Source organism: Anser cygnoides, chromosome 2 (genome assembly GCF_040182565.1).
Source record: "Anser cygnoides isolate HZ-2024a breed goose chromosome 2, Taihu_goose_T2T_genome, whole genome shotgun sequence".
Lineage (NCBI taxonomy): Eukaryota > Metazoa > Chordata > Aves > Anseriformes > Anatidae > Anser > Anser cygnoides.
This window is the reverse complement of record NC_089874.1, coordinates 56,437,273-56,448,859: the sequence shown is the minus strand read 5'-3', so window position 1 is coordinate 56,448,859 and position 11,587 is coordinate 56,437,273. Positions and strand designations below refer to the sequence as shown.

Genomic DNA, 11,587 nt, shown 5'->3' with positions numbered 1-11,587 from the left:
TTGGAAGGTACCTTGAAAGATCATCTAGTCCAGTCCCCCTGCCGGAGCAGGAACACCTAAATCATGTCACACAGGAACACGTCCAGGTGGGTTTAGAAAGTCTCCAGAGAAGGAGACTCCACAACGCCCCGGGCAGCCTGTTCAAGTGTTCTGTCACCCTCACCGTAAAAACGTTTTGTCTCATATTTAAGCAGAACCTCCTACACTCCAGCTTGCACCCATTGCCCCTTGTCCTGTCATTGGATGTCACCGAGAAGAGCCTGGCTCCGTCCTCCTGGCATTCGCCCTTTACATATTTATAAACATTAATACGGTCACCCCTCAGTCTCCTCCAAGCTAAAGAGACCCATCTCCCTCAGCCTTTCGTCGTAAGGAAGACGCTCCGCTCCCTTAATCATCCTTGTGGCTCTGTGCTGGACTCTCTCAAGCAGTTCACACAGATTACATAGGTTACCTCTTTCTTCAGTTTCATTTAAATATCAGCATTACTGGAAGCAATCTGGTAACTAAATATCTAGCAATCATTTTCAAGAAGTATTCCAGAAGATCGTGAAGACAGGCTAATATCCAATTGCCTCACAAGACTCTTAAAGACATGATCTCCAAGTTGATTGATACTTCTCCTCCTGATCATTCCAGGCCAGTAGAATGCCTTGGTTCCGCAGCAGCTGGGAGAAAGAAGACAGCTTGCCTAGAATCCTTTCTCTTCTTTATGTACTTTTGATTCTAGACTGCTCAGAGTTAGTTCTAGAGGAGACGGATTTTTTTGCTCAGTCAGCTGACATCCATCTCTTAGATTTGCTTTGCTAACCTGGGTCAAGGACACCTTTGTCAGGCAACGAAGAGCTTTATAGTTTTCCCAGGTTTATCAATGGGGATTTCATCTCTCCTTTCTCCATTAAGCAAAAAACAATTAATTTCCTCAATAATTTAAACAACAGCAATGTCTTTTCCTCCTCTTCCTCTTCCCCTTCCTCTTCCCCTTCCTCTTCCGCTTCCTCACCAAAGTTGTAAGTGCCCATCCACTCTCCCAGTCCTCAACTTTTAAGGTTTCAATTAATCTTAACTTCCTGACTGAAAAAACGTCCTCACCATAAGCTTTCCTCCCTGTTTCCGCAGCCATAGTTCCTGCCTTGGATGTCACTGTCCCCACAGCCCATCACGATGCCTGCACAGCTCTGGGTATCCCTGGCAGTGTTGGCCTGGGCACACTGGAGAGCCTCTGCTTTGCAAGCCTCTGGACAATTTTGACCTCCAAGGGGACTGATGCCAGGAACTGCCCCAGGCAAAAGCCCGCTCCTCTTCCTCTTCCTCTTCCTCTTCCTCTTCCTCTTCCTCTTCCTCTTCCTCTTCCTCTTCCTCTTCCTCTTCCTCTTCCTCTTCCTCTTCCTCTTCCTCTTCCTCTTCCTCTTCCTCTTCCCCTTCCCCTTCCCCTTCCCCTTCCCCTTCCCCTTCCCCTTCCCCTTCCCCTTCCCCTTCCCCTTCCCCTCCCTCTCCCTCTCCCTCTCCCTCTCCCTCTCCGTCTCCCTCTCCCTCTCCCTCTTCCCCTTCCCCTTCCCTTTACGCTTCCTCTTCCTCCTCCTCTTCCCATTTCCCTTCCCTTTCCTGTTCCCATTCTGCTTCCCCTTCCCATCCCCGTTCCCCTTCCCCTTCCCCTTCCCCTTTTCCTTCCCCTTCCTCTTTTCCTTCCCCTTTCCCTTCCAATTTCCCTTCCCCTTCTTGTTCCCCTTCCCCTTCCCATTTCCCTTCCCCTTCCTGTTCCCCTTCCCATTTCTCTCCCCATTCCCGTTCCCGTTCCCGTTCCCATTCCCATTCCTGTTCCCCTTCCTCTTCCTGTTCCTGTTTCCCTTCCCCTTCCCGCTCCCATTCCCATTTCCCTTCCCCTTTCCCTTCCTCTTCCTTTTCCCTGCACAGTCCCTTCCTAATCAGGGATGTGCAGCCAAAGCAGGTCATGCAGCCGAGGACACGCCAGCAGCAAGAAGTGTGCTTGCTACCAGCAGCAGAGCTGCAGGCGAGCAGGTACAGCTTTGGCCTTGGGAGAGAGCTGCCCTGGGAGCCGGACTGACAGTCAAGCCCTCCCTCCCGTGCTGGCCTTTCCCTGCTCCATGAAAGCTCATCCGCTGCAAAGTGCAGAATGGACGGCCACCAAGGAAAGACCCAGAGAACTTTGGAGACAGGGCTTTATTGAATGGAAGGAGGTGTTGGCGTTAATAGCCTGGATGGGCAACCCTGGTCCCATTCGTGCTGCAGGGAGGGCCCTTGCTGGATGTCTCCATCTGGACCCTTCTGTGTGCCGGACGGCCTCTCCGGTCCCTTGCTGACAGGCATTGGCACTACTCTTCGCACCTGCGGAGATCAACACAAACCTCTGTAGTTCTGCATACGCAGAGACATGCAGAGCAACACTGCAAGACTGTTCAGGACAGAAATGAGGGGATCTGACGCTGGCTGGAGACAGCAGGCCCACGGTCCCTGTGATGCAGTCCCACCCCTGTGTCCAATCCCATTCCTGAATACTGTTTTGTGGACAGGAGCCCAGGGCACTTACCCGTCTTGACTCTCTCTGCCTTGGCCCAGCAGGGGGTGCAGGCTGGTGACCCACTTGCCAAAGCTGGTGGTAGCTCTGTTCCTCTTTCGCCGACCGACTCCACCGCAGCACTGCCAGCTCACTGCAAGCACACAGCGGGACGAGGTGGTGTGAGCACTTGGAGAGCGCTCCCAGACGGGGCTCCCGAGCAGGCCGCCTGCTGGGGCTGCAGAAGGCCAGTGCCAGGAAAAACCCCTCTTTCCAGCAGGGCTGGGGGAGTGGAAGGAAGGGCACTGCAAGGGAGGAAATACTGCCCGCGTCCGGGGAAATTTACCACTTGAGCTGCTCCTGCAGATCCCTCTCCGCATCTCTCTCTCCCCTTTGTTTACGGGCCACCTGCTCCACGATGCATGTCACCACCTCCCTTAGGGTCCCATGAGTCCGTGGAGAAAGACTCCTGCAGCAGTAAGGACAAAGTCTCTCTCACTGTTCAGCCGCAACACTCCTGTCTCTTCCCTCAACCAGCCACCCTTTCCCCGCAAGGCCCCATTCGGCCCCACAGCCCCTTCGATGCAGGAGGAGTTTCAAGCGTGGGCTGCTCTGGGCTGCGGAGAGGCCCCTGGCATTGGGCTCTAAGCCAGCTCAGACCCCTGGCCTTCGGCTTCCCAGGGCTCTGTAAGCGACCCCTTGGCTCAGGGGCTGGCTTCCTCGACCCACAGGTGCCTCGGCACCACTCCACTACCCCAGGCCTTGGCTGCAGCTGCTGCACGCTTACCGCTTAGGGGGCACAGGGCTGTCCTGCTGAGTTCTGGGTGGCTCTTCTCCGTCCTCGTCCCACTCCCCCATCATCCTCTCCATGAGGTCAGGGCTGGACTGCCCCGAGTCGCTCTCAGACAGAGAGCTGGGAGTTCTCTCGGGACTTCTCTCCTCAGAGGGACAGGATTCCTGCAAAGGAATTACTCTCATTACAACAGCCCCGCAGCGCTGGGCTGATGCTTCCCAGCATGCAGCCCCCTCCCACCCTCCCAGACAACCTCCAGACCACTTCTGGCAGGGACCCCAGGGGGACTGGGAAAACAACCAGCACAAGGCCATCGGTGCGCTCCCAGGGTCATGTCCCAGCACTACCGGCGTTTTGCTAAAACTCCCTCTTGGTCTCTCTTGCTCAGCAAAGGCAGCAGCAACCCACCCTGCAGTGCTGCAGCAATAGTGCTACTACGGCTTGGGTGCTAGAAGCACCTTGCAGCCTCAGATCCCCGGTGGGAAAGTGCTCCTTTAGTGCACAAATTCAAAGTACCTCGGTTGTTGGCATCTCCACTTCTCTCTTGACTTTTGCTTTGGTTAGTGCTGCGCTTCGCTGCTTGGGTTGTTTCTTTTTCTCCTCCTGCAGCTCTTTGTTCTTATTTTCCTCCCCAGCCAAGAAATTCTGAATGTGTTTTGGAAGCGTCTCCTTAATCTTCAAGCACTTATTCTGGAGGGTGACCAAAACGCAACCACAGACAGTTAGTAACGCTGTGCGGGGAGGGCTGGGGTGTCTCCCCCCTTCCTGCACTCCCTTCCACCCTCACTCAGTCTTCTGCCCGTCTGTCAGCTCAGGGTTGCTCCCATGCTCCTGCAGGCTCAACCGAAGAGTCGCCTGAAGAGCCCTTCTGGAATGTCTGGGCAAGCTAAGCGACCACGGGGCTAGAAGCAACCTGACAGCTGCCTATCCCACCCAGGCAAGCCATGCAGTGACGTTGCCATCAGAAGCATCCCCGGGTAAGCTCTTGGGTGTGTTTCAGGAAGCTAATGGGGATGAAAAGCATCTTCTCAAATGACACAGCAAAGGGCTTCTCTTCAGTGAAGCACCCAAAGAAACAACTCAGTGGTCACATGAAGGCACAAGTCAAGAATGTTCTGTGAACCGGTGTCCATCGAGTGACGCTATTCTACAGTTCAGTAAGACGCACTCTCTGCAGCAGTCCATGCCACGTACCTCTTTCCTCTGCTCAATAGCTTTGGCAATAAAGTCTACCATCCTGGGAGTCACCTGAGGAATTACTTTCTCTTCCTCTTCCTTTTCCTTCACAGAACTCCTCTGGATGGCCGGAAGCTTCCTGCAAAGACACAATGGGGCAAGGTGACCAGAGTGTGGGAGGAGCTGGTTTCGCATCATCCGCTTCCAAGTGGTGCAGCTGCTTCCGCTGCAAAAGGCTGCAGAGCCCCTGAATGCTTGATCTGCTCTCTGTCACGTCTCTCCGAGAGCTGGAAACAGCCCGGGTGGTTGAGCCCAGCCCGGACCAACACTCGATAGTGTCCAAAAGATGCTAGGAGAACACCTGCACTCCTCCACCATCGCTCCTGGGGAAGTCTCTTCAGACTCGAGACACTGTGCTCATTGCAGTCTGAGGGAAAGCAAGAAAGACCTCCCAGTCCTGCAAGGAGCCGTTGCCATTAGTTACCCAGCTAAGAAGTGATGCTGCAAGATGCTTGCCATGCAGCAAGAAATCGCAAGGTAGTGGGAGATGGGATAGCTGCACTTTGAGTTCGTACAGCTTCTGCGTCCAGGAGAAACTGCACTCCTACAGAGACAAGAGCAGGGCAGCAGCCACATTTGTCTCTCCAGGAGTCCCACCTGGCACGACGCTCTGTCTGCTCAGCTTTCTGACTGCTCTCCGGCTTTACAGTCAGGGCGGGTAACCTCTCTGGAGCAAGTGTTGCTCGATGAAGGAGGCGCTTCTTGGGAAGATCCTCTGGAAAGAAGAAAGGAGACAACTTGAGTAAAGCATCTCTGCTGTTGTGGTAATCGTGCGCCAATTCTGTCCCAGTTCCAGCAAGAATGGCGTGCAGATCAGCTCAAGCCTGTGGCAACACCATTGGCAGGGGTCATTTTTGTCCCTTTGGAGCCATGTTTCCTGGGACCTCGTAGGCCTTTTCTGACACTCTCCATCTCTTTCTTCCTGGCTATAGTGCACCGTTGTTTCCTGGGCAATACCGTTTTGATGCCCTTATCTCCCCCGTGTGCTGAAATGGGGGACTCCCTGGGAGATGCCCATGCCCTCAAAGAGTCATTCTGGGGTGGGGAATCGCTTCGCACAAGAGGAGACGGCTCTTGCATCTGTTGATCGGTCCCACGCACACACATTTGCTACAGAGGCACGCTCACAACAGAGGCATTGTTTGTGAGGCATCTGAGAGCATGGAAGGAAGCAGGGTCAGAGCTTTCCAGGGTTTGCAGCACAGGCTGGGGAGTGGAGGCCACAGGAAAGGTGTCCTTCAGCACTCGCAGTGGACGTTTGTGGTGCAGGGCTGTCGCACAATCTTGTTCCACAATGGCTTGCTCGAGCTTTCCCACCATGGGGATAGAGTCACAGGAGGTGTCTCAGGCTCCTCCAGGCACTCTGTGGTAACCTCGGCCCTAATCCCCTCCAGACAAGGAAGAAGGAAACCTACATGCCCCTACAAGTGACCCATGGGTTCCTTACCTTTCTTGACGCTCTCTCCTCCTTTTGTCCAGCCTTGTTCTTTGCTGGGCTTCACTTGTCCGATCAGACTCACTGCCCTTTGATCTTTGCTGGGCTTCACTTGTCCTCTCAGACTCACTGTCCCCGTTGGCTTCTTAAGCATGCTCTCGTGCTTGTACCTGGAAAGAAGAGCACCACGCTGAAGACAGGGCACTGTGCCAATGTTCTCCTGTCCTTGCTGTGAGCATGGCTGACCTCGCAATAATCCTGCCTGCTGCTTCAGGGGAAAAACTTATTCCTCTCTAACTCATAGTACCATCCAGCGCATAGCTACCTCTCACTCATAGCTCACAAAGCAATGTGGAGCCCCACCAGACTCAAGCTCCGGTTTGGACATGGAACTGTTCCTCCTCTAGCCCGTGGGCCCAAGCGGAAGGCAGTCTCGCTCACAGGAGAAAAGAAATGGTGGGAGCATGCTGATGGAGAACGAGCCCAAAAAACTCTCCATGTCTATAGCAGCGCAGTCGTCTAAAGCACTTCTGCTGTCCCACGTTTCTCCACGGAGTTCCCTGCAAAGCAGTCCTCCCAACACTGAAGAGTACCGTCACAAGCATAATCCACAGGGCCCGGCAAGGCAGCCCTCCCCCGCAAGCATGAGCTGAGAAGCCGATCTCTTTCTCTGCTGAGAGCAGCAGGAAAAAGCTTACTCACATTGGAAAGACAATGACACGTTCAGAAGCGGTCTGAGAAGCAGCGGTGTCGAGGTGAGAGATGACAGAGTTGTTCATCTCTGGCATCTGCAATAGACAGAGACAAGTGACAGGCGATGGGGACACTGACAAGGGCTGGCTGCTTGGTCCAGCTTAGCCCCACCGAGAGCTGCCTAAGGGCTCCGGCCTCAGCAAGCCTTGCTCTGCCTGCACCTCCGCTCCCTGCCCAAACGCTGGGCTGAGCAGCGATCTCCACTGGCACGCTAGCCTTTTGCCAAAAAGCAAGGCCTCTCTCGGGGGGGTCTCTTGCAGAGCCAGGCCCCTGCCTGCAAGGGAAGAGCTCTACAGAGTCTGCTTTCCTGCAGACCACGAGGAGCCCAACTGGCTGAAGAAGCACGACAGGCCAGGAGAAAGCAGCCACCCAGTCCCTGGAAGGCACTTCAGAAGAACCATGGGTAGTGCTGGGAAAATGAAAATCCTACCCTGAGAAGAGCTTGCAAAGCATTCGTTGTCCCATTCAGCTTTTTCAGAAAGTCTTCATAGAATTTCATTTTAACATCCTTGCCCTCGATGATCAGCATGCCAACGTCTCTCCAAAGGAAGGCAACGTTCTGCCTGTCCTCTATGCAGACACAGAAGAGACGCGTGGTCCTGTCTATGCAAAGCCGCACTAAGCTCTCAGAGACATTGTTTTCTGAGGCGATCTGAGCATACGGCAGTTCCTCAAAATGCAGGTGGCCTGGAAGACAAGGGACGAGGAGCACGTGCACTTAGAGAGCTGCTAAGCTGGCTAAAATCAAAGGTCAGAACTGGCAGGAAGCAGATCCCTGACTGCAGGATGAGGCGGGGAAAAAGGTGCTAGGACCCATGGCAAGCTGAATGGTGCCAGGCCATGGCAGTCATGTCCACGCACAGTGTGCTCCTAATCATTAGACAGGAACGCTCCGATTCACGGACCCAAGCTCCTGGTGCCTGCTTTTTCTGCTTGCAAAGAGGTGTTGAGAGCCAAGAAGAGCTCTGGCATTTGCCTGTACGAGGCCTAGTACAGCAGAAGGTGGGAGCAAGAGTTGAAACACCATGGGGCAAGAAGACACGTTTCCAATAAAACTGGAGTAAAACCTCTTGTTGAAGCAGGTCAAAGAGAGTGTGCTGTTATGCTGCACTGTCATCTGGTGATTATTTAAAGCAGTTAGAGAGACTGGGTCCGTTTCACACCAGGCTCGCTTTGACGAGCTTTTCTCAGGCTGCGCCAGGAGTTTGGTCCTCGGCTGCGTCACCGGTGGACAGCAGAGCACAGCTCTCGCATTCTGCTGCAAGGGCAAACACCTCTTTCAGTCCTCAGTCGTCCTACCTGGAATGTCTATGTAGTCGTATCGGAGGTCATGGTTGTGCACAATAGCCTTAGCCAGATGAAACATGGGTCTCTCAACAGTCACGATGTCATTTTTCTGGCTGGCTACTTGCTCTGTGACAACTGTGAATGTTCCAAGACCAGGAATGCGGACAGCCTGAAACAGAAGAGGGTGGATCAGAAGAAGCTTTGCAGGGACAAAGAGATGACTTGCCAGAGAGCGGGGAGGGAGCTTTGTGCCCTGTCCACACCTGAGGTACAACTCAGCAAGATGGGTTCCTTGGAGAGCTGGGAGAAGACGTAGAGGGCCTGGACTTTTCCCTCTCACCCCCCTTCCCCAAGGAAGAGCCAGGTAGTGCAGGAAAAGCCAACACACGTCCATTGGCTCACTAAGATACAAGGGGGCTTCCCACACTTGGAACGACCCTTGAAGTAGTACCCCAGCCCAGTTCGGTAATCAGCTCTGGCAATGGGGGACTCAGGAAGCCCCAGGAAAAGTCCAGCCCTTTTTCTGAAATCCGAGCCTGGACCTCACAGTACATCTGAATTGACAGCGGAGCTAGTCCGTGGCCCAGCAGTGCATTACTGAGGCCTTCTGGGGCATTGGTCCTGCTTCCAAAGGAGGGAAGAATAACTGCACTCGATGACAAAGGGCTCTCATTGCTTCATGGAACATCAGGGTGTGAGGGAAGAAGAGGCAAGTCCCACCTGGTGGAGAGCCAGCTGTTGACTCAGGTAGTAGGATGCGCTGGCCCAAATCTTAGCGAGCTCTGGAAAACCAAGGAAAAGACACGTCATGCTCTCCGACGGCAACATTAAAGCCACTTAGCACACAGCTATCCAAGGACCGATGCATTTTGAACTCTTCAGCTGCATTCTCTAGAGCCCAGCAGAGGCTGCAGGACTCCTCAGGCTGCCCCAAAGAGGGCTCCTTGCCTTTCAGGTGCAGGTCTCCAGGTGTGACCCACCCTCAAGGCCAACCTGGCAGTGGACTGTGGCACCAGTGAGGGCACGGTGCTGTGCTCCGTGGGACTCTAGAAGGCTCAGGGCAGGCCCTGGTGTGTCCCCAGCAGGGAGCAGCTTCCCCTTGTCCCCTGTGTATTGACGCGTGTCAGCAAAAATGTGCTCAGAAAAGGAGGAATATATCAGAGAGCGCAGAACTTAGCGGTCTCACATAAGATGTCCCAGAGGCAAAGCTACCAGTTAAAAGGATGCTACGGTTTGGCAGAGGAGAGGAGTGGGGAACATATGTAGCCTGCTTCCTTGTATCATTCTTGGGTGGTGTGGTGGTTTTACTTGGGTGGGCAGCCAAGCTCCACTCTCTCACTCCGCCTCCTCAAAGGGAAAGGGAGGGAAAATATGATGCAAAGGGCTCAAGGATTGAGATATGGACGGGAAGGTTGCGCAACTATTATTGTGATGGGCAAAACAGAGTCAGAGTAGGGAGATATTAAGTTTCATTGCCTGTTACTAACAGTCCACAGAAGTGAGAAACAAAGGAAAGAAAACAAAAACGCCTTCCACCCATCCACCCTCTTCCACCTCCTCCCCACGAGCGGTGCAGGGGAACGGGGGTATGGGGGTTGTGATCATTCTATAGTACTTTGTCTCTGACGCTCCTTCTCAGTCACTCTATTCCCCTGCTCCAATGTGGGGTCAGTCCCACAGGATGCAGTCCTTCCCGAACTGATCCTGTGTGGGCTTCCCACAGGTAGCAGCTCTTCAAGAACTGCTCCAGATATGGCTCCGTACCACGGGGTCCATCCGTCAGGAGGACACTGCTCCAACCTGGGTCCCCCACAAGCAGCACCTCCCCCCAGACTCCCTGATCCTGTGTGGGCCCCTCTCCACCGGCTGCAGCTCAGGCCCGGAATCTGCTCCAGTGGGGGTCCTCCACAGGCCGCAGCCTGCAGGGGGGGCAGCTTCTGGAGTCTTCTCACAGAAGCCACCCCTACAGCCCCCTGCTAACAAAACCTTGCCATGGATACCCACTACATGTGGCTTTGAGGGTGCTCAGAAGAGCTGTATTTGCTGTCATTTCTCTGTCGTGTGCTCTTTGACTGAAGTGAATGGGGTATATTCAACCTCAGTCAGCACATTCTACTTTTGCCACTGCTCTTTTCAAGTAAACAGTTTTGCAGAAGTACTACCGTTTTGGTCTGCTTGAGGCAGCGACGAGTGGCAGGAAATTTGCCATTTCTTTGGGGCAAAGCCTATTTCATCAGAGAGTTTGATATGCTGCGGATGTTGTGGTAATAAAACTCTCATAAGGAATGACTCTCTCAATAAAAACAGGTGTATCTTTTATGTTTAAGAATCTACCCTATCAACTGACTCTTCTGCAGTTGCATACAATTGTCCTTCGGTAGCGGATCTCCCCCAGTCTTTCACTTCTAGTCATGGAAGTGGACAGAGGAGCTTCAACACGTGTGTATATGCAGATATATGTGCAGCTTCTCCACGTCGCACCTCCCAGCACAGCGACGCTGCACAGCCCACAGACCCCTCCGGCTCTTCCAGCCAGCCAGGAGCTGAGGGTGGGCAGTGCCCACTGCCAGGCAAGGAGCAACCCTCAGGACTGGCAACTTCTGCCTGGGGTGCCGTAGGGAACACAGGGGCTGGGTCAGGAAAAAAGCCCCGAACCCCGGCTGCCAGGTCGGTCCCTCAGCCCTTTGGCATGGTCAAGGAGGCCCTTTCCTGCAGACACCAGGCCTTCCCAGCCACCCCCACTGGCCTCAGGGGATCCACACCAGTTTTCAGAGATGTCATTGAGCCTGACAACCCTCGTGAAATTGGGCCTGAAGGCCTTACCAGAATTTAAGAGCTTCTCAATTGTTGGAGGGAAGCAAGGTGCTGAGAAGAGGTATTTTGCCATCTCAGTTCCACCCCTGCTGTGGCCTCTCTTTCCACCTTCTCCTCCTCACTTCAGAGCAGCTCCTCCAAAGCAGAGCAGTGGCAAGAGCAACTCCCTGGAGAGTGCCTGGAGTCCCCTCGGCCTCTCAGGGACAAGTGGGAGGACGTGTGGCGGCCCCAGGTTAAAAGGTGGCAGTCACCATTGTGAGGTGGGACTGTCGCACTGTGACCTCAGACCGTGTCACAGAGGGGCTGCAGCGCCCCTGCCCAGGCGCTGCCCAGGGGGGACCCTGTAGCAGGTAGGGGCTGCAGAGGGCATTTGGGGGAGCTGCCCCCACCTCACTGTCTCCTGACCATGAGGGCTTTCCCCAGGCCAGAAGTGCTCATGGGCTGTAACGGCTGGTGGGTTTCTTTCCCCAAAACCAAAAACCAGAAAGCAAACTAGACCAACACACAGACCTGACAAAAGAGACATGGAGACAATGAGAAGAAAGAAGCCTCCCAGGCACACTAATTGACAGCCTATGGAGAAACTACAGGCACCACAGGTGGGGCTCTGCTTTCTGTCCTACAGCCATTAGGGCTGCCTGGGCCAAGGAAGCCCCACCAGATGAACATCTCACCTTTCGAGCAACGTTAAGGGGGATGTTTTGTGGAAGGGGCCACCTGTCTTTTCAGCTGCTCACTGTGACAGTGCCAGGGA

General features: G+C 54.1%; 1 protein-coding gene across 1 annotated transcript; it reads right to left on the bottom strand.

The window, feature by feature from the left end:
- Positions 1–1,527: 1,527 nt before the first annotated feature.
- LOC136790075 (coiled-coil domain-containing protein 81-like) lies at positions 1,528–11,023 on the bottom strand. Its single transcript, XM_066992148.1, has 13 exons — positions 10,843–11,023; positions 8,740–8,801; positions 8,032–8,188; positions 7,163–7,419; positions 6,682–6,767; positions 5,992–6,149; positions 5,142–5,259; positions 4,503–4,623; positions 3,825–3,998; positions 3,303–3,472; positions 2,862–2,984; positions 2,549–2,669; positions 1,528–2,346 (listed from the first exon to the last, which is right to left on the bottom strand). The coding sequence occupies exons 1-13, from the start codon at positions 10,904–10,906 to the stop codon at positions 2,182–2,184; spliced, it is 1,776 nt and encodes a 591-aa protein (XP_066848249.1). The 5' UTR covers positions 10,907–11,023; the 3' UTR covers positions 1,528–2,181.
- Positions 11,024–11,587: the final 564 nt, after the last annotated feature.